This window comes from Tinamus guttatus, unplaced genomic scaffold (assembly GCF_059628265.1).
Source record: "Tinamus guttatus ecotype Peru unplaced genomic scaffold, ASM5962826v1 Tinamus_guttatus_pri_ptg000848l, whole genome shotgun sequence".
NCBI lineage: Eukaryota > Metazoa > Chordata > Aves > Tinamiformes > Tinamidae > Tinamus > Tinamus guttatus.
Genome location: NW_028289382.1, coordinates 16,018 through 38,547, shown reverse-complemented (window position 1 = coordinate 38,547; position 22,530 = coordinate 16,018). Strand labels below are relative to the sequence as shown.

The 22,530-nt window shown below is 65.4% G+C and overlaps 3 protein-coding genes across 3 annotated transcripts; 2 read left to right on the top strand and 1 right to left on the bottom strand.

The window, feature by feature from the left end:
- Positions 1-583: 583 nt before the first annotated feature.
- WDR46 (WD repeat domain 46) lies at positions 584-13,000 on the top strand (the record flags this gene model as incomplete). The annotated part of the gene is made up of 15 exons (XM_088537690.1): positions 584-655; positions 739-819; positions 3,300-3,412; positions 4,496-4,583; positions 4,667-4,728; positions 4,808-4,912; positions 4,985-5,135; positions 5,206-5,341; positions 6,624-6,723; positions 6,807-6,960; positions 8,721-8,868; positions 8,937-9,031; positions 9,106-9,201; positions 9,277-9,375; positions 12,902-13,000. Coding segments are annotated over 15 exons (1,599 nt in total), but the record flags the coding sequence as incomplete, so codon positions are not given.
- A 3,481-nt stretch (positions 13,001-16,481) lies between these two features.
- B3GALT4 (beta-1,3-galactosyltransferase 4) lies at positions 16,482-17,330 on the bottom strand. Its single transcript, XM_088537688.1, has one exon. It carries the CDS (start codon positions 17,328-17,330, stop codon positions 16,482-16,484), a length of 849 nt encoding a protein of 282 aa, XP_088393814.1.
- A 4,513-nt stretch (positions 17,331-21,843) lies between these two features.
- Positions 21,844-22,516, top strand: LOC148591372 (prefoldin subunit 6-like). The gene is made up of 4 exons (XM_088537689.1): positions 21,844-21,946; positions 22,031-22,101; positions 22,199-22,323; positions 22,388-22,516. Exons 1-4 carry the CDS (start codon positions 21,883-21,885, stop codon positions 22,509-22,511), a joined length of 384 nt encoding a protein of 127 aa, XP_088393815.1. The 5' UTR covers positions 21,844-21,882; the 3' UTR covers positions 22,512-22,516.
- The last annotated feature ends 14 nt before the right edge of the window (positions 22,517-22,530 follow it).

Sequence of the window (22,530 nt, the reverse complement as noted above, 5' to 3'; positions counted from 1 at the left end):
CCCGTCTCCAGATACCAGGTTGCCCTCAACAAGCATGGCCGCCCTCGCGATCTCCAGGCACGGGGCCGCCCTCAACAAACATGGCTGCCATTGGTCTCCCCACACCGCTTTGCCCTCAACAAACATGGATACACTCGAGTTGGAGAAGGTGGTCTCCGTGTGCGGGGCTGCCCTCAACAAACATTCCTGCCCCCGGTCTCCAGATACCAGGTTGCCCTCAACAAGCATGGCCGCCCTCGCGGTCTCCAGGCACGGGGCTGCCCTGAGCAAACATGGCCGCCCTCGCGGTCCTCCCACGCGCCGGGCCGCCCTCAACAAACATGGCGCCATTCTCCTCCCCCAGCCCCGCCCCTCCGCGGCCACGCGGCGCCCTGATTGGCCGCGCTCGGGGGGCTCCCCGCCCTCTCATTGGCTGCCGCGCGCGCGGCGCCCGGGACGGCGGGAGTCTCCACATGGCGCCGGCGGCGGCGAACGGGGGCGGCCCGGGGGGGGCCCGCGGTAACGAGCGGCGGGGACCGGGACGGGGGAGGGGGGGGGGACACAACCCCAATGTCCCCCAATGTCCCCCCAATGACCCCCCCAGGCCGCGGAGCGGCGGCGGCGCCCGGGAGCGGCGGGACACGGAGCGGAACGAGGCGGCGCCACCGTGTCCGGGGTACGGGGGGGGGGGGGACACGGCGGGGGGGACACGGGAGGGTGGCGGCGTCACCCGCGTTTGTCCCTTCCCGCCCCCCGTAGAAGAAGGACCCGTTCCCGGGGCCCGCGCCCCTCGCCGGGGCCCGCGTGAAGCGGTTCCTGCGGCGGGACGGGGAGAAGGAGGTGAGACACGGGGGGGGACACGGACACGGGGGGACACGGACACGGGGGGACACGGGGGGGGGACATCCGGGGGGGGGCACGGGGGGTGACACGAGGGGACACGGGGGGGGGACACGGACACGGGGGGGACATCCGGGAGGGGGGGGGGCACGAGGGTGACACGGGGGGGGGACAAGGGGGGGGGGGACACGGGGAGGGGGACACGAGGGTGACACGGGGGGGGGGACATTCCGGGGGGGAGGGGGGGGCACGGGGGGACACGGACACGGGGGGGGACACGAGGGTGACACGGGGGGGGACACGGGGGGGGACATCCCGGGAGGGGGGGGGGCACGGGGGGTGACACGAGGGGACATGGGGGGGGGGGGACACGGGGAGGACACGGGGGGGGGGGACGCGGGTGGGGGGGGGGAGCACGGGGGGGGACATCCGGAGGTGGGGGGGGGGCACGAGGGTGACACGGGGGGACACGAGGGGGGGACATCCGGGGGGCGGGGGACACGGGGAGGGGGACACGAGGGGGGACACGGCGGGGGGGGGACATCCGGGGCGGGGGGGGGGCACGAGGGGGGACACGGGGGGACACGGGGGCGGGGGGGGGCACGGGGGGGACATGCGGGGGCGGAGAGGGGACACGGGGGGGGGGACATCCTGGGGGGGGGCGGAGGGGAGGGGACATGGGGGGGGGGGGACACATCCTGGGAGGGGGGGGACACGGGGGGGGGGACACGGGGAGGGACACGGCGGGGGGGGACGCGGTGGGGGGGGACATCGGGGGGGGGACATCCGGAGGGGGGGGGGCACGGGGGTGACACGGGGGGACACGAGGGGGGGACATCTGGGGGGCGGGGGACACGGGGAGGGGGGACACGAGGGGGACACGGCGGGGGGGGGACATCCGGGGCGGGGGGGGGGCACGAGGGGGACACGGGGGGACACGGGGGCCGGGGGGGGCACGGGGGGGACATGCGGGGGCGGAGAGGGACACGGGGGGGGGGACATCCTGGGGGGGGGACGGAGGGGAGGGGGACATGGGGGGGGGGGCACATCCTGAGGGGGGGGGGGGACACGAGGGTGACACGGGGGGGGGGACATTCCGGGGGGGAGGGGCATGGGGGGACATGGAGGGGGACATTCCGGGGCAGAGGGGGGACATTTTGGGGGGGGGGGGGGGGGGACACGGGGGGGACACGGGGGGACAAGGGGGGGGGGGACGTCCGGGGGGGGGGGGACACGGGGGGGGGGGCACGGGGGTGACACGGGGGGACACGGGGGCGGGGGGGGGCACGGGGGGGACATGCGGGGGGTGGAGAGGGACATGGGGGGTGGGGGGGACATCCGGGGGGGGGGACGGAGGGGGAGGGGACATGGGGGGGGGGGACATATCCTGAGGGGGGGGACACGAGGGTGACACGGGGGGGGGGGACATTCCGGGGGGGGAGGGGCATGGGGGGGGACACAGAGGGACACGGAGGGGACATCCTGGGAAGGGGGAGAGCACGAAGGGGACGTGGGGGGGGACATTCCGGGGCAGAGGGGACATGGAGGGGAGGGACACGGGGGGTGACCCATGGGGGGGGTCCCAGGGGGACATTGGGGACATTTTGGAGGTCCCCTTGGGGACAACAGGGTCTTGGGGGGGGTCTAGAGGTGACATTTTGGGGGGTCCCTTGGGGGACATCTTGGGGATCCCTTGGGGACAACAGGGTCTTGGTTTTGGGGGGAGGGTCTAGGGGTGACATTCTGGGGGCATTGAGGGACATTTTGGGGGTCCCTTGGGGACATCTTGGGGGTCCCTTGGGACAACAGGGTCTTGGGGGGGTCTAGTAGTGACATTTTGGGGTCCCTTGGGGACAACAGGGTCTTGGGGGGGGTCCAGGGGTGACATTCTGGGGGCATTGGGGACATTTTGGGGGTCCCTTGGGGACAACAGGGTCTTGGGGGGGGTCCAGGGGTGACATTTTGGGGGCATTGGGGACATTTTGGGGTCCCTTGGGGACAACAGGGTCTTGGGGGGGGTCCAGGGGTGACAATTTTGGGGGCATTGGGGACATTTTGGGGTCCCTTGGGGACAACGGGGTCTTGGGGGGGGTCCAGGGGTGACATTTTGGGGTCCCTTGGGGACAACAGGGTCTTGGGGGGGGTCTAGGGGTGACATTTTGGGGGCATTGGGGGCATTTTGGGGTCCCTTGGGGACAACGGGGTCTTGGGGGGGGTCCAGGGGTGACATTTTGGGGTCCCTTGGGGACAACAGGGTCTTTAGGTGGGGGTCTAGGGATGACAGATCTTGGGGGCATTGGGGACATTTGGGGTCCCTTGAGGACATCTTGGGGGTCCCTTGGGGACATTTTGGGGACATCAGGGTCTTGGGGCGGTTCAGGGTCCCTCGAGGGGGGTCCCAAGCGGGGCCAGGGGGTGTCATAGAGACCCTAAGGGATGTCCCCAACCCCTTGTCCCCTGTCCCTTGTCCCCTGTCCCAGCCCCGCGCTGGCAGCCGGCGCCTCCGGTGTCACCTGCGCCGGGTGGGACACGAGGAGGAGGCGGCGGCGACGCGGGCGGCCCGGCTGGAGCTGCTGCTGCCGCAGGAGCCGGGGTGGGGGTCCCGCGTCACCGCGATGTCCCCTGGTGTCACCTTGTGTCCCCTGGGTCACCCCCGTGTCCCCCCGCGTCACCCCCGTGTCCCCCTGCGTCACCCCGATGTCCCCTTGTGTCCCCTGGGTCACCCTCATGTCCCCCCACGTCACCCCCATGTCCCCTTGTGTTCCCCCATATCACCCCCGTGTCACCCCCGTGTCCCCCCGTGTCACCCCCGTGTCCCCTTGTGTCACCCCCATGTCCCTTTGTGTCCCCTTGTGTCCCCCCTGTGTCCCCTGGGTCATCCCCATGTCCCCTCATGTCACCCCCATGTCACCCCTGTGTCCCCTTGTGTCCCCCCATATCACTCCTGTGTCCCATGTCACCCCGATATTCCTCTGTGTCACCCCCGTGTCCCCTTGTGTCCCCCCGCGTCACCTCCGTGTTCCCCTGTGTCACCCCTGTGTCCCCTTGTGTCCCCTTGCGTCACCCCCATGTCCCCTGGGTCAACCCTGTGTCCCCTTGTGTCCCCTGGGTCACCCCCGGGTCCCCTTGTGTCCCCTCATGTCCCTTGTGTCCCCCTGTATGTCCCCTATGTCTTCCCATGTCCCCGCTGTCCCCCTGTGTCACCCTCATGTCCCCTGTGTCACCCGTGTGTCACCTCTGTGACCCTCCGTGTCCCCTGTGTCACTCTGCGTCCCTCCCTGTCCCCTCTCTGTCCCCCCATGTCCCTCTGTGTCCCCCCGTGCGACTCCCATGTCCCCAGTGTCCCCCTGTGTCCCCTTATGTCCCCTAGGTCCCCACTGTGTGACTCCCATGTCCTCCCCTGTCCCCAGTGTCCCCATGTCCCCCTGTGTCACCCTCGTGTCCCCTGCGTCCCCTCTGTCACACCTGTGTCACCCGTCACCTCTGTGACCCTCTGTGTCCCCTGTGTCCCTCTGTGTCCCTCCCATGTCCCTCTGTGTCCCCCCCCATGTCCCCCCATGTCCCTCTGTGTCCCCCCATGTCCCTCTGTCCCCGCCGTGTCCCCCTGTCCCCACCATGTCCCTTTGTCACCTCCCTGTCCCCCCCGTGTCCCTTTGTCACCTCCCTGTCCCCGCAGCTTCCTGGAGGCCGACCCCGGCGAGGACACCTGCACCGTCACCCAAGGGGACATCGCGGCCGCCGTGGACATCGCCAGCGCCGCCAAGGTGGGACCGCCACCCTCAGGTGACACCGGGAGGGGACATTGGGGACAACAAAAGCGTCACCCGCCTTTGTCCCCGTTTCGCAGCATTTTGAGCTGAAACTGGAGCAATTTGGGCCCTACCGCTTGGATTACACCCGAACGGGACGGTGAGAGCGGCCGCGTGGCCTTGTCCCCGTGTGTCCCCCCCCGCCGCGGTGTCACCCGTTGTCACTTTTTGTCCCCAAGGCACCTGCTGCTGGGGGGCCACCGGGGCCACGTGGCGGCGCTCGACTGGGTCACCAAGTCCCTCTCGTGCGAGATCAACGTCATGGAGACGGTGACGGACGTGGCGTGAGTGACACGACAGGCGGCGGCGTCACCCGTAGGTGACACCGGTGTCATCGGTGTCGCCGGTGTCCCCAGGTGGCTCCACGCCGAGACCATGTTCGCGGTGGCCCAGAAGAGGTGGCTTCACGTCTATGACAACCAAGGGCTGGAACTCAACTGTCTCCAGCGCTTCCCGGGAATCCTACGGATGACATTCCTGCCCTACCACTTCCTGCTGGCCACGGCGGTGGGTGACACGTCCCCGGTGTCCCCTTGTCACCCAGGGGACGTCCCTGATGTCCCTTGTCACCTTGCAGAGCGCCAGTGGCTTCCTGCAGTACCTGGACGTGGCCGTGGGGAAGGAGGTGGCCGCCATCTGCACCCGCGGTGGCCGCTTGGGCGTCCTGGCGCAGAACCCGGCCACCGCCGTGGTGCACCTGGGCCACGGCAATGGTTTGTCACCAAAGTGTCCCCAAGGTGTCCCCAAGGTGTCCCTAAGGTGGCCCCTGATGGCCCCAAGGTGGCCCCAAGGTGTCCCTGAATGGCCCTGAGGTGAAGGAGGGTGCCACCTGCCCCCAAAGTGGCCCCAAGGTGGCCCCGGGGTGGCCCCAAGGTGGCCCCTGGTGGCCCCAAGGTGTCCCCAAGGTGTCCCCAAGGTATCCTCAAAGTGTCCCCAAGGTGGCCCCGAAGTGTCCCCCAGTGGCCCTGAATGGCGCCGAGTTGGAGGAGGGTGTCCCCAAAGTGTCCCCAAGGTGTCCCCAAGGTGGCCCCGGGGTGGCCCCAAGGTGGCCCCGAAGTGTCCCCCGGTGGCCCTGAATGGCCCCGAGGTGGAGGAGGGTGTCCCCTGGTGGCCCCAAAGTGTCCCCTGGTGTCCCCAAAGTGTCCCCAAGGTGGCCCCAAGGTGGCCCCTGGTGGCCCCAAATGGCCCAGAGGTGGAAGAAGGCACCACCTGTCCCCAGGGTGTCCCCAAAGTGTCCCCAAGGTGTCCCTAAGGTGGCCCCTGGTGTCCCCAAAGTGTCCCCAAGGTGTCCCCAAAATGTCCCCCAGTGGGGGGGGAGGTGGAGGAGGGTGTCCCCTGGTGGCCCCAAGGTGTCCCCTGGTGGCCCCAAGGTGGCCCCAAGGTGGCCCCAAGGTGGCTCCTGGTGGCCCCGAATGGCCCTGAGGTGGAGGAGGGTGTCCCCTCGTGTCCCCAAAGTGTCCCCAAGGTGTCCCCAAGGTATCCTCAAAGTGTCCCCAAGGTGGCCCCGAAGTGTTCCCCGGTGGCCCTGAATGGCCCCGAGGTGGAGGAGGGTATCCCCTGGTAGCCCCAAGGTGTCCCCAAGGTGTCCCCGGGGTGGCCCCAAGGTGGCCCCGAAGTGTCCCCCGGTGGCCCTGAATGGCCCCGAGGTGGAGGAGGGTGTCCCCAAGGTGGCCCCGGGGTGTCCCTGGGTGTCACCGAGGTGGAGGAAGGTGCCACCTGCCCCCAAAGTGTCCCCAAGGTGGCTCCTGGTGGCCCCGAATGGCCCTGAGGTGGAGGAGGGTGTCCCCTGGTGTCCCCAAGGTGGCCCCAAGGTGTCCCCAAAGTGTCCCCTGTGTCCCTGTGCCATCCCTAAGGTGTATGAGGATGCCACCTGCCCCCAAAATGTCCCCTGTGTCCCCAACTGGTACCCCGCGTGCCACCTGCCCCCGCTGTCCCCACGGTGTCCCCAGGCAGCTTGTCCCTGACGTCCCCTCTTTGTGTGTCCCCTGGTGACAGGCACGGTGACACTGTGGAGCCCCAGCGCCAAGGAGCCGCTGGCCCGCATGCTGTGCCACCGCGGCGCCCTGCGCGCGGTGGCCGTGGACCGCACGGGCACGTGAGTGGGTGACACAATGACAACCGGGGGTGACAATGACAACCGCGACGCTGTTGTCACCCGGTTGTCGTTGTCACCCGCAGGTACATGGCCACGGCCGGGCTGGACCGGCAGCTGCGGCTGTGGGACCTGCGGGCGCTGCGGGCGCTGCGGGCGCTGCGGCTGCCGCGCGGCGCCGGCCACCTCGACTGGGCGCAGCGCGGGGCGCTGGCCGCCACCTGCGGGGACGTCGTGCAGGTGGGTGGCACTGGTGGCCCTGGGTGTCCCCAGGATGTCCCCAGGGTGGCCCCAGACATCCCTGGGGTGTCCCTGAGATGGCCCCGGGGTGGCCCTGGGTGGCCCCGGGGTGGCCCCAGACATCCCTGGGGTGGCCCCGAGGTGGTCCTGGGTGTCCCCAAGGTGGCCCTGGACATCCCTGGGGTGGCCCTGGTGGCCCCGAAGTGGCCCCAGACATCCCTGGGGTGGCCCCAAGGTGCCTCTGAGTGACCCTGAGGTGGCCCTGGGTGTCCCCAGGGTGGCCCTGGATATCCCTGGGGTGTCCCCGAGGTGGCCCTGAGGTGGCCCTGGTGGCCCCAGGTTGGCCCTGAGGTGGCCCCGGATGTCCCTGGGGTGGCCCTGGGTGTCCCCAGGGTGTCCCCGAGGTGGCCCTGGGTGTCCCTGAGGTGGCCCTGGACATCCCTGGGGTGGCACCGAGGTGGCCCAGGGTGTCCCCAGGGTGGCCCTAAGGTGGCCCTGGGTGGCCCAGGACGTCCCTGGGGTGGCCCTGGGTGTCCCCGGGGTGGCCCCAAGGTGGCCCCGAGGTGGCTCTGGGTGTCCCCAGGGTGGCCCTGGTGTCCCTGAGGTGGCCCCGGACGTCCCTGGGGTGGCCCTGAGGTGGCCCTGGTGGCCCCGGACATCCCTAGGGGTGGCCCTGGGTGGCCCTGGGTGTCCCCAGGGTGGCCCCAGGGTGGCCCCGAGATGGCCCTGAGGTCGCCCTGGGTGTCCCCGAGCTGGCCCTGAACATCCCTGGGGGACCCCGAGGTGGCCCTGAGTGACCCCAAGGTGGCCCTGAGGTGGCCCTGGGTGTCCCCAGCGTGTCCCCGAGGTGCCCTGGGTGGCCCCGAGGTGGCCCTGGTGTCCCCAAGGTGGCCCTGGACATCCCTGAGGTGGCCCTGGTGACCCCACGGTGGCCCCGAGGTGGCCCTGGACATCCCTGGGGTGGCCCTGAGGTGGCCCTGGGTGGCCCTGGACGTCCCTGGGTGGCCCTGGGTGGCCCTGGTGGCCCCGGCCGTCCCTGGGGTGCAGGCGGGCGCTGCGGGCGCTGCGGCTGCCGCGGGGCGCCGGCCACCTCGACTGGGCGCAGCGCGGGGCGCTGGCCGCCACCTGCGGGGACGTCGTGCAGGTGGGTGGCACTGTCACCGCGGTGGCCATGGGTGTCACCGGGGTGGCCCCAGGGTGGCCCTGGACATCCCTGGGGTGGCCTCGAGGTGGCCTTGAACATCCCTGGGGTGGCCCCGGGGTGGCCCTGGTGGCCCCAAGGTGGCCCTGGGGGACCCTGAGGTGGCTCCAGACATCCCTGGGGTGGCCCAGGACGTCCCCGAGGTGGCCCTGAGTGGCCCCGAGGTGGCCCTGAGGTAGCCCTGGGGTGGCCCTGGACGTCCCTGGGGTGGCCCTGAGGTGGCCCCAGGGTGGCCCTGGTAGCCCCAGGATGGCCCTGAGGTGGCCCTGGTGGCCCCAAACATCCCTGGGGTGTCCCTGAGGTGGCCCTGGGTGTCCCCAGGGTGGCCCCGAGGTGGCCCTGGACATCCCTGGGGTGGCCCCGAGGTGGCCCTGGTGGCATCGGCGTGGTGGCCCTGGGGTGGCCTCGAGGTGGCCCCGGCGTGTCCCCGAGGTGTACGAGGATGCCGTGCGCCGCCTATCCCCAAGGCCCCCAATGTCCCCAAAGTGCCCCCAAAGTGTCCCTGGATGTCCCCAAAGTGTCCCCGAATGTCCCCAAACGTCCCCGCTCTGTCCCCAAGGTGTACGAGGACCCCGCGCGCCGCCTGTCCCCAAGGCCCTACCTGTGCCACCGCCTGCCGCAACCCGCGCACGGCCTCCGCTTCTGTCCCTACGAGGACGTCCTGGGCGCCGGCCACGGCCAGGGCTTCACCAGCCTCCTGGTGCCAGGTAGGTGCCACCACCGCCACCCCCGTGGGGACATCGCGGGGACACCGCGGTGACACGTGCCACCGCAGGCGCCGGCGAGGCCAACTTCGACGCCTTGGAGAGCAACCCGTACCGGAGCCGCAAGCAGCGGCAGGAGTGGGAGGTCAAGGCGCTGCTGGAGAAGGTGACACCTTGGGGACACCTTGGGGACACTCGGGGACGCTCGGGGACGCTCGGGTGTCACACGGTGTCACGCAGGTCCCCGCCGAGCTCATCACGCTGGATCCCACCGAGCTGGAGCGCGTGGACACGGCCAGCATGGAGCAGAAGCGGCGGGAGAAGGCGGAGCGGCTGGTGAGCTTGGGGACATTTGGGGACATCCCGTTGTCACCATCGGGGACGCTTTGTCACCTTCTATTGTCCCCATAGGGCTTCGACCCCGACGCCAAGAGGCGCTTCCGCCCGCGGCGCAAGGCCAAGGGCAACGCGTTGCGGCGCAAGAAGAAGGTGGCCCACGAGGAGCTGCGCGTGAGTGTCCCCTCGGTGTCACCCGCCGCGTGTCCCCTCATGTCCCCTGGGTCCCCCCTGTGTGACTCCCATGTCCCCAGTGTCCCCCCGTGTCCCTCTGTGTCCTCTCATGTCCCCTGTGTCCCCCCTGTATGGCTCCCATGTCTTCCCATGTCCCCGCTGTCCCCCTGTGTCACCCTCGTGTCCCCTGTGTCACCCCTGTGTCACCCCTGTGACCCTCTGTGTCCCCTGTGTCACTCTGCGTCCCTCCCTGTCCCCTCTGTGTCCCCCCATGTCCCCTGTGTCCCACCATGTCCCTCTGTGTCCCCCCATGTCCCCTGTGTCCCACCGTGCGACTCCCATGTCCTCCCATGTCCCCAGTGTCCCCCCGTGTCCCCTCATGTCCCCTGTGTCCCCCCTGTATGTCCCCCATGTCTTCTCATGTCCCTGCTGTCCCCCTGTGTCACCCTCGTGTCCCCTGTGTCACCTCTGTGACCCTCTGTGTCTCCTGTGTCACTCTGCGTCCCTCCCTGTCCCCTCTGTGTCCCCCCGCCATGTCCCTCTCTGTCCCCTCATGTCCCCTAGGTCCCCACTGTGTGACTCCCATGTCCTCCCCTGTCCCCAGTGTCCCCAGTGTCCCCATGTCCCTCTGTGTCCCCTCATGTCCCCTGGGTCCCCCCTGTGTGACTCCCATGTCCCCAGTGTCCCCGTGTCCCTCTGTGTCCCCTCATGTCCCCTGTGTCCCCCCTGTATGGCTCCCATGTCTTCCCATGTCCCCGCTGTCCCCCTGTGTCACCCTCGTGTCCCCTGTGTCACCCCTGTGTCACCCCTGTGACCCTCTGTGTCCCCTGTGTCACTCTGCGTCCCTCCCTGTCCCCTCTGTGTCCCCCCGCCATGTCCCTCTGTGTCCCCCCATGTCCCTCTGTGTCCCCTCATGTCCCCTGGGTCCCCCCTGTGTGACTCCCATGTCTTCCCATGTCCCCGCTGTCCCCTTGTGTCACCCTCGTGTCCCCTGTGTCACCCGTGTGTCACCTCTGTGACCCTCTGTGTCCCCTGTGTCACTCTGCGTCCCTCCCTGTCCCCTCTGTGTCCCCCCATGTCCCCTGTGTCCCCCCATGTCCCCTGTGTCCCACCGTGCGACTCCCATGTCCTCCCATGTCCCCAGTGTCCCCCCGTGTCCCCTCATATCCCGTGTCCCCCGTATGTCCCCCATGTCTTCCCATGTCCCCACTGTCCCCCTGTGTCACCCTCGTGTCCCCTGTGTCACCCCTGTGACCCTCTGTGTCCCCTGTGTCACTCTGTGTCCCCCCATGTCCCTCTGTGTCCCCTCATGTCCCCTGGGTCCCCCCTGTGTGACTCCCATGTCCCCAGTGTCCCCCCGTGTCCCCTCATATCCCGTGTCCCCCCTGTATGTCCCCCATGTCCCCGCTGTCCCCCTGTGTCACCCTCGTGTCCCCTGTGTCACCCCTGTGTCACCCCTGTGACCCTCTGTGTCCCCTGTGTCACTCTGCGTCCCTCCCTGTCCCCTCTGTGTCCCCCCATGTCCCCTGTGTCCCCCCATGTCCCCTGTGTCCCACCGTGCGACTCCCATGTCCTCCCATGTCCCCAGTGTCCCCCCGTGTCCCCTCATATCCCGTGTCCCCCCTGTATGTCCCCCATGTCTTCCCATGTCCCCGCTGTCCCCTTGTGTCACCCTCGTGTCCCCTGTGTCACCCCTGTGTCACCCGTGTCACCCGTGTCACCCCTGTGACCCTCTGTGTCCCCTGTGTCACTCTGCGTCCCTCCCTGTCCCCTCTGTGTCCCCTCATGTCCCCAGTGTCCCCCCGTGTCCCCTCATGTCCCCTGTGTCCCCCCTGTATGGCTCCCATGTCTTCCCATGTCCCCACTGTCCCCCTGTGTCACCCTCGTGTCCCTTGTGTCCCCTCTGTGTCCCCTGTGTCACTCTGCGTCTCTCCCTGTCCCCTCTGTGTCCCCCCCATGTCCCTCTGTGTCCCCCCGTGTGACTCCCATGTCCCCAGTGTCCCCCTGTGTCCCCTTATGTCCCCTAGGTCCCCACTGTGTGACTCCCATGTCCTCCCCTGTCCCCAGTGTCCCCATGTCCCCCTGTGTCACCCTCGTGTCCCCTGGGTCCTCCGTGTGACTCCCATGTCCCCAGTGTCCCCGTGTCCCTCTGTGTCCTCTCATATCCCCTGTGTCCCCCCGTATGGCTCCCATGTCTTCCCATGTCCCCGCTGTCCCCGTGTCACCCTCGTGTCCCCTGTGTCACCTCTGTGACCCTCTGTGTCCCGTGTCACTCTGCGTCCCTCCCTGTCCCCTCTGTGTCCCCCCATGTCCCCTGTGTCCCCCCATGTCCCCTGTGTCCCACCGTGCGACTCCCATGTCCTCCCATGTCCCCAGTGTCCCCCCGTGTCCCCTCATATCCCGTGTCCCCCCTGTATGTCCCCCATGTCTTCCCATGTCCCCGCTGTCCCCTTGTGTCACCCTCGTGTCCCCTGTGTCACCCCTGTGACCCTCTGTGACCCTCTGTGTCCCCTGTGTCACTGTGCGTCCCTCCCTGTCCCCTCTGTGTCCCCCCCCATGTCCCTCTGTGTCCCCCCATGTCCCCTGTGTCCCACCATGCGACTCCCATGTCCTCCCATATCCCCAGTGTCCCCCCGTGTCCCCTCATATCCCGTGTCCCCCCTGTATGTCCCCCATGTCTTCCCATGTCCCCGCTGTCCCCCTGTGTCACCCTCGTGTCCCCTGTGTCACCCGTGTGACCCTCTGTGTCCCCTGTGTCACTCTGCGTCCCTCCCTGTCCCCTCTGTGTCCCCCCATGTCCCCCTGTGTCCTCCCCATGTCCCTCTGTGTCCCCCCATGTCCCGTGTCCCCCCTGTGTGACTCCCATGTCCCCAGTGTCCCCGTGTCCCTGTGTCCTCTCATGTCCCCTGTGTCCCCCCTGTATGTCTCCCATGTCTTCCCATGTCCCCGCTGTCCCCTTGTGTCACCCTTGTGTCCCCTGTGTCACCCCTGTGTCACCCCTGTGACCCTCTGTGTCCCGTGTCACTCTGCGTCCCTCCCTGTCCCCTCTGTGTCCCCCCATGTCCCTCTGTGTCCCCCCATGTCCCCTGTGTCCCCCCATGCGACTCCCATGTCCCCAGTGTCCCCCCGTGTCCCCTCATATCCCCTGTTTCCCCCCCGTATGTCCCCCATGTCTTCCCATGTCCCCGCTGTCCCCCTGTGTCACCCCTGTGTCACCCGTGTGTCACCCCTGTGACCCTCTGTGTCCCCTGTGTCACTCTGCGTCCCTCCCTGTCCCCTCTGTGTCCCCCCGCCATGTCCCTCTGTGTCCCCCCATGTCCCTCTGTGTCCCCTCATGTCCCCTGTGTCCCCCCATGCGACTCCCATGTCCCCAGTGTCCCCCCGTGTCCCCTCATATCCCCCGTGTCCCCCCTGTATGTCCCCCATGTCTTCCCATGTCTCCACTGTCCCCGTGTCACCCTTGTGTCCCCTGTGTCACCCCTGTGTGGCCTTTGTCCCCTCGTCATCCTCCTCCTCCTCCTCCCAGGCCGCCATCCGGAAGAGCGTGGAGCAGCGGGAGCAGAGGGACAAGGACAACGCGGTGGCCCCGGCGCGGCGCTCGGCGCTCGACCGCTTCAAGAAGTAGCGCGGCCGGGGCCACCGCGTTGTCACCGTCACCCGCGGCCATTAAAGCTGCTCCGTGTCCCCTCCCCGCTGTGTCTGTCCCCTCCCTCGGAGAGGCCACGCGTTGGAGGCCCCATGTGGCTTTTATTGGTGACGGTGGCACCAAGGTGGTGGCCCAAAGCTGGAGATGCTCCTTGGTCCCATCCCAAGAGTCCCATCAAGGTTGGAGCGTTGGGGGTTGTTGGTGATGGACAACCCAAGTCCATGTCACCATTGGAGGTGGTCACGGGTCACCTCATGTCACATCTGGCCACTCTTCAGTCCCATCCCATCAAGGTTGGATCTTTGGAGGTTGTTGGTGATGGGCAACTCAACTTCATGTCACCACCACAAGTGGTCACGGGTCACCTCATGTCACCCATGGCCACTCTTCGGTCTCATCCCATCAAGGTTGGATCTTTGGGGGTTGTTGGTGATGGACAACCCAAGTCCATGTCACCACCACAGGTGGTCACGGGTCACCTCATGTCACCCATGGCCGCTCCTCGGTCCCATCCCATCAAGGTTGGATCTTTGGGGGTTGCTGGTGATGGACAACCCAAGTCCATGTCACCATTGGAGGTGGTCACGGGTCACCTCATGTCACATCTGGCCACTCTTCGGTCCCATCCCATCCATGGAGACCCTTTGGGGGTTGCAGATGGTCCATGACCGAGGTCCATGTCACCACCACAGGTGGTCACGGGTCACCTCATGTCACCCATGGCCGCTCCTCAGTCCCATCCCATCAAGGTTGGAGTGTTGGGGGTTGCGGGTGATGGACAACCCAAGTCCATGTCACCACTGGAGGTGGTCACGGGTCACCTCATGTCACATCTGGCCACTCTTCGGTCCCATCCCATCCATGGAGACCTTTTGGGGGTTGCAGATGGTCCATGACCGAAGTCCATGTCACCACCACAGGTGGTCATGGGTCACCTCATGTCACCCATGGCTGCTCCTTGGTCCCATCCCATCAATGGAAACCCTTTGGGGTTGCAGATGGTGGACGACCGAGGTCCATGTTGTCACCAGAGCTGGTTGAGGGGGGCCAAATGTCACCCAAGGCCACTCTTTGGTCCCATCCCATCAAGGGCGACCCCTTGAAGTTTGCAGAAGATGGATGGCCAAGGTCCATGTCACCAGTGGAGCTGGTTGAACGTCACATACGGACACTCCATGGTCCTATCCCATCACTGGAGACTTCTTGAAGGTGCCACACATTGGATAACCAAGGTCCATGTCACCAGCGGAGCTGGTTGAACGCCACATATGGTTACTCCATGGTCCATTCCATCAATGAAGACCCATTGAAGGTCACACATAGTGGATGGCCAAGGTCCATGTCACCAGTGGAGCTGGTTGAACGTCACATATGGCCAATCCATGGTCCATCCCATCAACGAAGACACCTTGAAGGTACCATACATTGGATAACCAAGGTCCATGTCATCACCAGAGCTGGTTGAACGTCACATATGGCCACTCCATGGTCCATCCCACCAATGAAGACACCTTGAAGGTCACAGATAGTGGATGGCCAAGGTCCATGTCACCAGTGGAGCTGGTTGAACGTCACATACGGCCACTCCATGGTCCATCCCATCACTGGAGACCCCTTGAAGGTGCCATACATTGGACAACCAAGGTCCATGTCACCACCAGAGCTGGTTGAACATCATATATGGTTACTCCATGGTCCATCCCACCAATGAAGACACCTTGAAGGTCAAAGATAGTTGATGGCCAAGGTCCACATCACCACTGGAGCTGGTTGAACGTCACATATGGTTACTCCATGGTCCATCCCACCAATGAAGACACCTTGAAGGTCACAGATAGTGAATGGCCAAGGTCCATATCACCACCAGAGCTGGTTGAACGTCACATATGGACCCTCTATGGTCCCATCCCATCAACGAAGACCCACCTGGTCCATAACCAAGCTCCGGTGCCGATGTCACCCCCATAGTCTCTCCATGGCGGCGAGCGCGTTGCACCGCGCCATCCCCAGCGCCCTCTGCACGCCGGAGCACGGCCGCGGCCCGGCGCTCCGCACCATCTCCCAGCGCCTCCGCATCTCCGCGGGCCCCAACCGGTGGGCGCTGACGAGGACCTCCCCGTAGCAGCAGGCGTCGGGCGGGAAGCCACACGAAGTCCCCTTGAAGGCGCCATACATTGGATAACCAAGGTCCATGTCATCAACAGAGCTCGTTGAACATCATATATGGTTACTCCATGGTCCCATGTCATCAACGAAGACCCATTGAAGGTCACAGATAGTGGATGACCAAGGTCCACATCACCAGTGGAGCTGGTTGAATGTCACATATGGTTACTCCATGGTCCCATGTCATCAATGAAGACCCATTGAAGGTCACAGATAGTGGATGGCCAAGGTCCATGTCACCAGTGGAGCTGGTTGAACGTCACATATGGCCACTCCATGGTCCCATGTCATCACTGGAGAGTTCTTGAAGGTACCATACATTGGATAACCAAGGTCCATGTCATCACCAGAGCTGGTTGAACGTAATGTATGGCCACTCCATGGTCCATCCCATCAACGAAGACCCCTTGAAGGTACCATACATTGGATAACCAAGGTCCATATCACCACCAGAGCTGGTTGAACGTCACATATGGACCCTCTATGGTCCCATCCCATCAACGAAGACCCACCTGCTCCATAACCAAGCTCCGGTGCCAATGTCACCCCCATAGTCTCTCCATGGCGGCGAGCGCGTTGCACCGCGCCATCCCCAGCGCCCTCTGCACGCCGGAGCACGGCCGCGGCCCGGCGCTCCGCACCATCTCCCAGCGCCTCCGCATCTCCGCGGGCCCCAACCGGTGGGCGCTGACGAGGACCTCCCCGTAGCAGCAGGCGTCGGGCGGGAAGCCACACGAAGTCCCCTTGAAGGCGCCATACATTGGATAACCAAGGTCCATGTCATCAACAGAGCTCGTTGAACATCATATATGGTTACTCCATGGTCCCATGTCATCAACGAAGACCCATTGAAGGTCACAGATAGTGGATGACCAAGGTCCACATCACCAGTGGAGCTGGTTGAATGTCACATATGGTTACTCCATGGTCCCATGTCATCAATGAAGACCCATTGAAGGTCACAGATAGTGGATGGCCAAGGTCCATGTCACCAGTGGAGCTGGTTGAACGTCACATATGGCCACTCCATGGTCCCATGTCATCACTGGAGAGTTCTTGAAGGTACCATACATTGGATAACCAAGGTCCATGTCATCACCAGAGCTGGTTGAACGTAATGTATGGCCACTCCATGGTCCATCCCATCAACGAAGACCCCTTGAAGGTACCATACATTGGATAACCAAGGTCCATATCACCACCAGAGCTGGTTGAACGTCACATATGGACCCTCTATGGTCCCATCCCATCAACGAAGACCCACCTGCTCCATAACCAAGCTCCGGTGCCAATGTCACCCCCATAGTCTCTCCATGGCGGCGAGCGCGTTGCACCGCGCCATCCCCAGCGCCCTCTGCACGCCGGAGCACGGCCGCGGCCCGGCGCTCCGCACCATCTCCCAGCGCCTCCGCATCTCCGCGGGCCCCAACCGGTGGGCGCTGACGAGGACCTCCCCGTAGCAGCAGGCGTCCGGCGGGAACGCGGCGGCGCCGGCGACGCGCGCCGAGTGCCGCGGTGCCAACGCGGCGCGCCGGGCGCACAGCCCCACGAAGGCGTCCTCGGGCTCCACCGGCGGCACCGCCGGCGCCACCGCCAGCACCGCGGCCACCGCGGCCATCGACAACACATACGCCGTCCCGCTGCAATATGGTGGGTAATTCGCCGCGCCGTAAAGCGCCGCGGCGACCCGGTGCCGCCCAGCGCGCCGCGGGGCCACCCGCCAATGTACGCGGCCAAGGTACAAGCGCCGCGGGTGGCCCATGGTGGCCACCAGGGCCAGCAGCGCGGGGACATTGACATAGACGTCGTCATCGGCCTTGAGGACGTAGCGGGCGCCGGGGCAGCGCGCGGACGCCCACGCCAGCAGCAGCAGCGTCTTCCGCGTTAAATTGCGGTAGGTGTCGGCGAAGGGACCTTGCAGGATGTCACCGTGCGCGGCGGCCTCGCGCGCCAGCGCCGACTGTTGCGACGGCGACACCGGGAGGCCCACGACGAACACGGTGCGCGTGGACGAGCCCCACGTGGCGCGCACCGCCCGCCGCTGCTCCGCGTGCGCCGCCGCGCTCGCCACCATGGCCAGCAGCGCTGGGGCGGGGTGGCCGCAAGGGGGGGGCGACGGGAGGGTGGCACCTCCTGCACCCATTGCACCCTTTGCAATATTTGCACCGGTTGCAATGTTTGCATGCTTTGCAATGTTTGCACCGTTTGCAATATTTGCACCGTTTGCATCCCTTGCACCCTTTGCAATGTTTGCACCCTTTGCAATATTTGCACCGTTTGCAATATTTGCATCATTTGCAATACTTGCACCGTTTGCATCCCTTACACCCTTTGCAATATTTGCATCATTTGCAATATTTGCACCCTTTGCAATATTTGCACCCTTTGCAATATTTGCACCGTTTGCAATACTTGCACCGGTTGCATCCCTTACACCCTTTGCAATATTTGCATCATTTGCAATATTTGCACCGGTTGCAATATTTGCATCCCATGCACCCTTTGCATCCCTTGCACCCTTTGCATCCCATGCACCCTTTGCATCCCTTGCACCCTTTGCATCGTTTGCAATATTTGCACCGTTTGCAATATTTGCACCGTTTGCATCCCTTGCACCCTTTGCAATATTTGCACCGTTTGCACCGTTTGCAATATTTGCATCATTTGCATCCCTTGCACCATTTGCATCCCTTGCACCCTTTGCATCCCTTTCACCGTTTGCAATATTTGCACCCTTTGCATCCCTTGCACCCTTTGCAATACTTGCACCCTTTGCATCCCTTGCACCGTTTGCAATACTTGCACCGTTTGCAATATTTGCATCATTTGCAATACTTGCACCGTTTGCATCCCTTGCACCCTTTGCAATACTTGCACCGTTTGCATCATTTGCCCCATTTGCAACCCCTGCACCAATTGCACCCATTGCAACACCTGCACCATTTGCACTATTTGCACCCATTGCACCCCCTGCACCATTTGCACCCCCTGCACCAATTGCACCCATTGCAACTCCTGCACCATTCGCACCCATTGCAAAGCTTGCACCCCCTGCACCATTTGCACCCATTGCAAAGCTTGCACCCCTTGCACCAATTGCATCCATTGCACCCCCTGCACCATTTGCACTCATTGCAAAGCTTGCACCCCCTGCACCCATTGCAACGCCCGCACCGTTTGCACCCCCTGCACCATTTGCACTCATTGCACCCCCTGCACCATTTGCACCCATTGCAAAGTTTGCACCCCTTGCACCAATTGCATCCATTGCACCCCCTCCACCATTTGCACTCATTGCACCCCCTGCACCAATTGCACCCATTGCAACGCCCGCACCGTTTGCACCCCCTGCACCATTTGCACCCAATGCACCCCCTGCAGCATCCGCGAGGCCCGCGGCCCTCATGAGCTCGTAGGCCCAGGCCCCGTCGCTCCCGTTGGCCTCGGTCCCGTCCCCGGGGGGCCCCGTCCAGGCCACCCAGGCGCCCAGGGCCACCGAGAGCAGCTCCTCGCTGGTCCCGCTGCTGCCCAGGGCCAGCGCCAGCAGCGCCAGGGCCAGCACCGCGAGGCGCCCCAGGGTCCCCCGCCGCCGCGGGCAGCGCCGCCAGCGCATGGTCCGTGTCCCCCCGCGCTCACCGGTGCAACGGGACCCGCGCGGAAACGGCGCAAAAAAAGTGGCGAAAAAGCGGCGCGAGGGGCCCGTGCAATGCGGTGCAAACGCCCCGTGCAAACGCCCGTGTAAAGCGGTGCAAACGCCCCGTGCAAAGCGGTGCAAACGCCCCGTGCAAAGCGGTGCAAACGGCCGTGCAAACGGCCCGTGCAAACGCGCGGTGCAAACGCCCCGTGCAAACGGCGCCCGCAGCCCCCGGGAACGGGAACGGCGCAGGGCGCATGCGCGCGCCGGCAACGGGGACCCGGGGAGGGGATCGGTGCGCATGCGCGCGCCGGCAACGGAGCCCGGGGAGGCTCTCAGTGCGCATGCGCGCGCCGGCAAAGGGGCGGGGAGAGGGGCTCGGTGCGCATGCGCGCGCCGGCAAAGGGGAGGGGAGGGGCTCGGTGCGCATGCGCGCGCCGGCAAAGGGGAGGGGGAGAGGGGCTCGGTGCGCATGCGCTGGGCGGCGACGGGCGTCGCCTGGCAACGGGAGCGGGAGGGGCGCAGCGCGCATGCGCTGCCCGGCGCCGGGCGGGGACAGCGGCTGCAGTGCGCATGCGCCGGGTGGGAGTGCGCATGCGCCAGCCGGGGGTAATGGGAGAAGGGGAGGGGCTAGGGGCGGGGCCTCGTGCGGCGGCGGCGTCACGTGGGGCGGCGCGGAGGGGGCGGGGCCGGAGCGGCGCTGCGCGCAAGGAGAGGTGGGAGATGGAGGGGGGGGTCCGTGGGGCGCTATAGGGGCTCTATAGGGGTCTGGAGGGATCTATAGGGTCCTATGGGGGTCGTGGGCGGATGGGAGGGGCCCTGGGGGGCTCTATGGAGTCCCGGGGGGCGTATGGGGCTCTGTAGGGGTCCAGAGGGTCTATATAGGGGTCCAGAGGGTCTCTATAGGTGTACAAAGGGGCTCTATAGGGGCTCTATAGGGGTCCGGAGGGCTCTATAGGGTCCTATGGGGATCGCGAGCGGATGGGAGGGGCCATGGGGAGCTCTGTGGGGTCCACGGGGGTGTATGGGGCTCTATAGGGGTCCAGAGGGTCTCTATAGGTGTACAGAGGGGCTCTATAGGGGCTCTATAGGGGCTGAAAGGGCTCTATAGGGTCCTATGGGGGTCGTGGGCGGATGGGAGGCGCCCTTGGGGGCTCTATGGGGTTCAGGGGGGTGTATGGGTCTCTATAGGGGTCCACAGGGTCTCTATAGGTGTACAGAGGGGCTCTATAGGGGCTCTGTAGGGGCTGAAAGGGCTCTATAGGGTCCTATGGGGGTCACGGACGGATGGGAAGGGCCGTGGGGGGGGCTCTGTAGGGTCCAGGGGGGCGTATGGGGCTCTGTAGGGGTCCAGAGGGTCTCTATAGGGGTCCAGAGGGTCTATATAGGTGTACAGAGGGGCTCTATAGGGGCCCTATAGGGGCTGAAGGGGCTCTATAGGGTCCTATGGGGGTCGTGGGCGGATGGGAGGGGCCATGGGGGCTCTATAGGGTCCAGGGGGGCGTATGGGGCTCTATAGGTGTCCAGAGGGTCTCTACATAGGCGCTATAGGGGCTAAAGGGGCTCTATAGGGTCCTATGGGGGATCGCAGGCGGATGGGAGGGGTCGTGGGGGACCCTATGGGTGTCCGGGGGTCCCTATGGGGCTCTATAGGGGTCCAGAGGGTCTCTATAGGGGTCTGGAGAGTCTCTATAGGGCTGTATAGGGTTCTAGGGGGGCGCTATAGGGTCTTATGGGAGTGGTGGGCTGCTGGGAGGGGCTGAGGGGATCCATAGGGTCCCTATGGGGGTCAAGGGGGTCGTATGGGACTCTATAGGGGCTCTATAGGGTTCCAGGGGGGCCCTATAGGGTCCTATGGGGGTTGCAGGTGGATGGGAGGGGCTGAGGGGATCCATAGGGACCCTATGGGGGTCCAGGGGTGTGTATGGGGCTCTATAGGTGTCCAGAGGGTCTCTATAGGGGTCTATAGGGGCTGAAAGGGTTCTATAGGATCCTATGGAGGTTGCAGACGGATGGGAGGGGCCATGGGGGGTTCTGTGGGGTCCAGGGGGCCCAATGGGGCCCTATAGGGGTCCAGAGAGTCTCTATAGGGGTCCAGAGAGTCTCTATAGGGGCTCTATAGGGTTCTAGGGGGGCCCTATAGGGTCCTATGGGGGTCGTTGGTGGGTGGGAGGGGCCGTAGGGATCTCTATGGGGTCCAAGGGGGCGTATGGGGCCCTATAGGTGTCCCAAGGGTCTCTATGGGGCCCTATGGCAATTTGGGGAACGGGAGGGGGTCTATAGGGGCCATATGGGCAGTTTGGGGGTATCCCAGGGGGCTGTGGGGGCCCTATGGAAGCTCTATAGGGCTCCTGGGGGGCTATGGGAGCCTTCAGGGGGTTCTATAGGGACTCTATATGGTTCTGGAGGGGTGTGGGGCTCCTGGGGGGGTCTTTAGGGTGTCTATAAGGTCTCTATGGGTCCCCTATGGGGTGTGGAGGTGTCGGGGACGGGTCTGGGATGCTCCATAGGTTCTCCAGAGGTCCATAGGTGACTGGGGGGGGTGTCTATAGGTCTCCATGGGATCCTATAGGATCCTGTAGGATGCAGAGGTGTTGAAGGGGGTGCCTATGGGGTCGGGGGGGTACCTATAGGGTCAGGGGTACCTATAGGGTCGGGGGGGTACCTATAGGGTCAGGGGTACCTATAGGGTCAGGGGGTACCTATAGGGTCGGGGGGGTACCTATAGGGTCAGGGGGTACCTATAGAGTCGGGGGGGTACCTATGGGGTCGGGGGGGTACCTATAGGGTCAGGGGGGTACCTATAGGGTCAGGAGGTACCTATAGGGTCGGGGGGGTACCTATAGGGTCAGGGGTACCTATAGGGTCAGGGGGTACCTATAGGGTCTCCATAGGGGTTGGAGCATCCAGGGTGCCCCGGGGAGCCTCCTATGGCCCCTATATGAGCCGTGAGGGTCCCCAAGGTGACAACGGGGTCCCCAAGGTGACAACAGGGTCCCCAAAGTGACAACAACGTCCCCAAGGTGACAACAGCGTCCCCAAAGTGTCCCCACCCGCAGCCATGGCCGAGCAGATCCAGAAGAAGCTGCAGAGCGAGCTGGAAAAGTACCAGCAGCTGCAGAAAGGTACGGATGTCACCCCCCCCGGTGTCACCCGGTGTCACCCGGCGTCACCCGGCGTCACCCGGCGGTGACTGTCACCCTCCCCAGACCTCAGCAAGACGGTGACGTCGCGGCAGAAGCTGGAGGCGCAGCTGACGGAGAACAACATCGTCAAGGAGGTGAGCGTGTCCCCAAGGTGTCCCCAAGGTGTCCCCAAGTGTCCCCAAGGTGTCCCCAAGGTGTCCCCAAGCGTCACCCGCCACCCCCCGGTGACAGGAGCTGGAGCTGCTGGATGCCACCAACACCATCTTCAAGCTCATCGGGCCCGTGCTGGTCAAGCAGGACACGGAGGAGGCCAAGGCCACCGTGGCCAAGCGCTTGGACTACATCACGGGCGAGATGTGAGTGCCACCCGCGCTCGGGGGGGACATTTTGGGGACACCCGTGTCATTGTCACCTCCTCAGCAAGCGCTACGAGCAGCAGATGCAGGAGCTGGAGCGGCGCGCGGAGCAACAACGGGAGCTGTTGGGGAGGCTACAGCAGGAATTCCAGCGGGGACAGGGCAAGGTGGCCCCGTGCAAGAGCTGAATGTCACCGTCACCGTCAC

Bases quoted from the DNA above. Each gene is read 5' to 3' on its own strand.
- B3GALT4 (XM_088537688.1), bottom strand. From the start codon at position 17,330: ATGGGTGCAGGAGGTGCCACCCTCCCGTCGCCCCCCCCTTGCGGCCAC.
- LOC148591372 (XM_088537689.1), top strand. From the start codon at position 21,883: ATGGCCGAGCAGATCCAGAAGAAGCTGCAGAGCGAGCTGGAAAAGTAC. The intron at 21,947-22,030 runs GTACGGATGTCA...CACCCTCCCCAG, and splicing joins GTACCAGCAGCTGCAGAAAG to ACCTCAGCAAGACGGTGACG. The intron at 22,102-22,198 runs GTGAGCGTGTCC...CCCCGGTGACAG, and splicing joins AGAACAACATCGTCAAGGAG to GAGCTGGAGCTGCTGGATGC.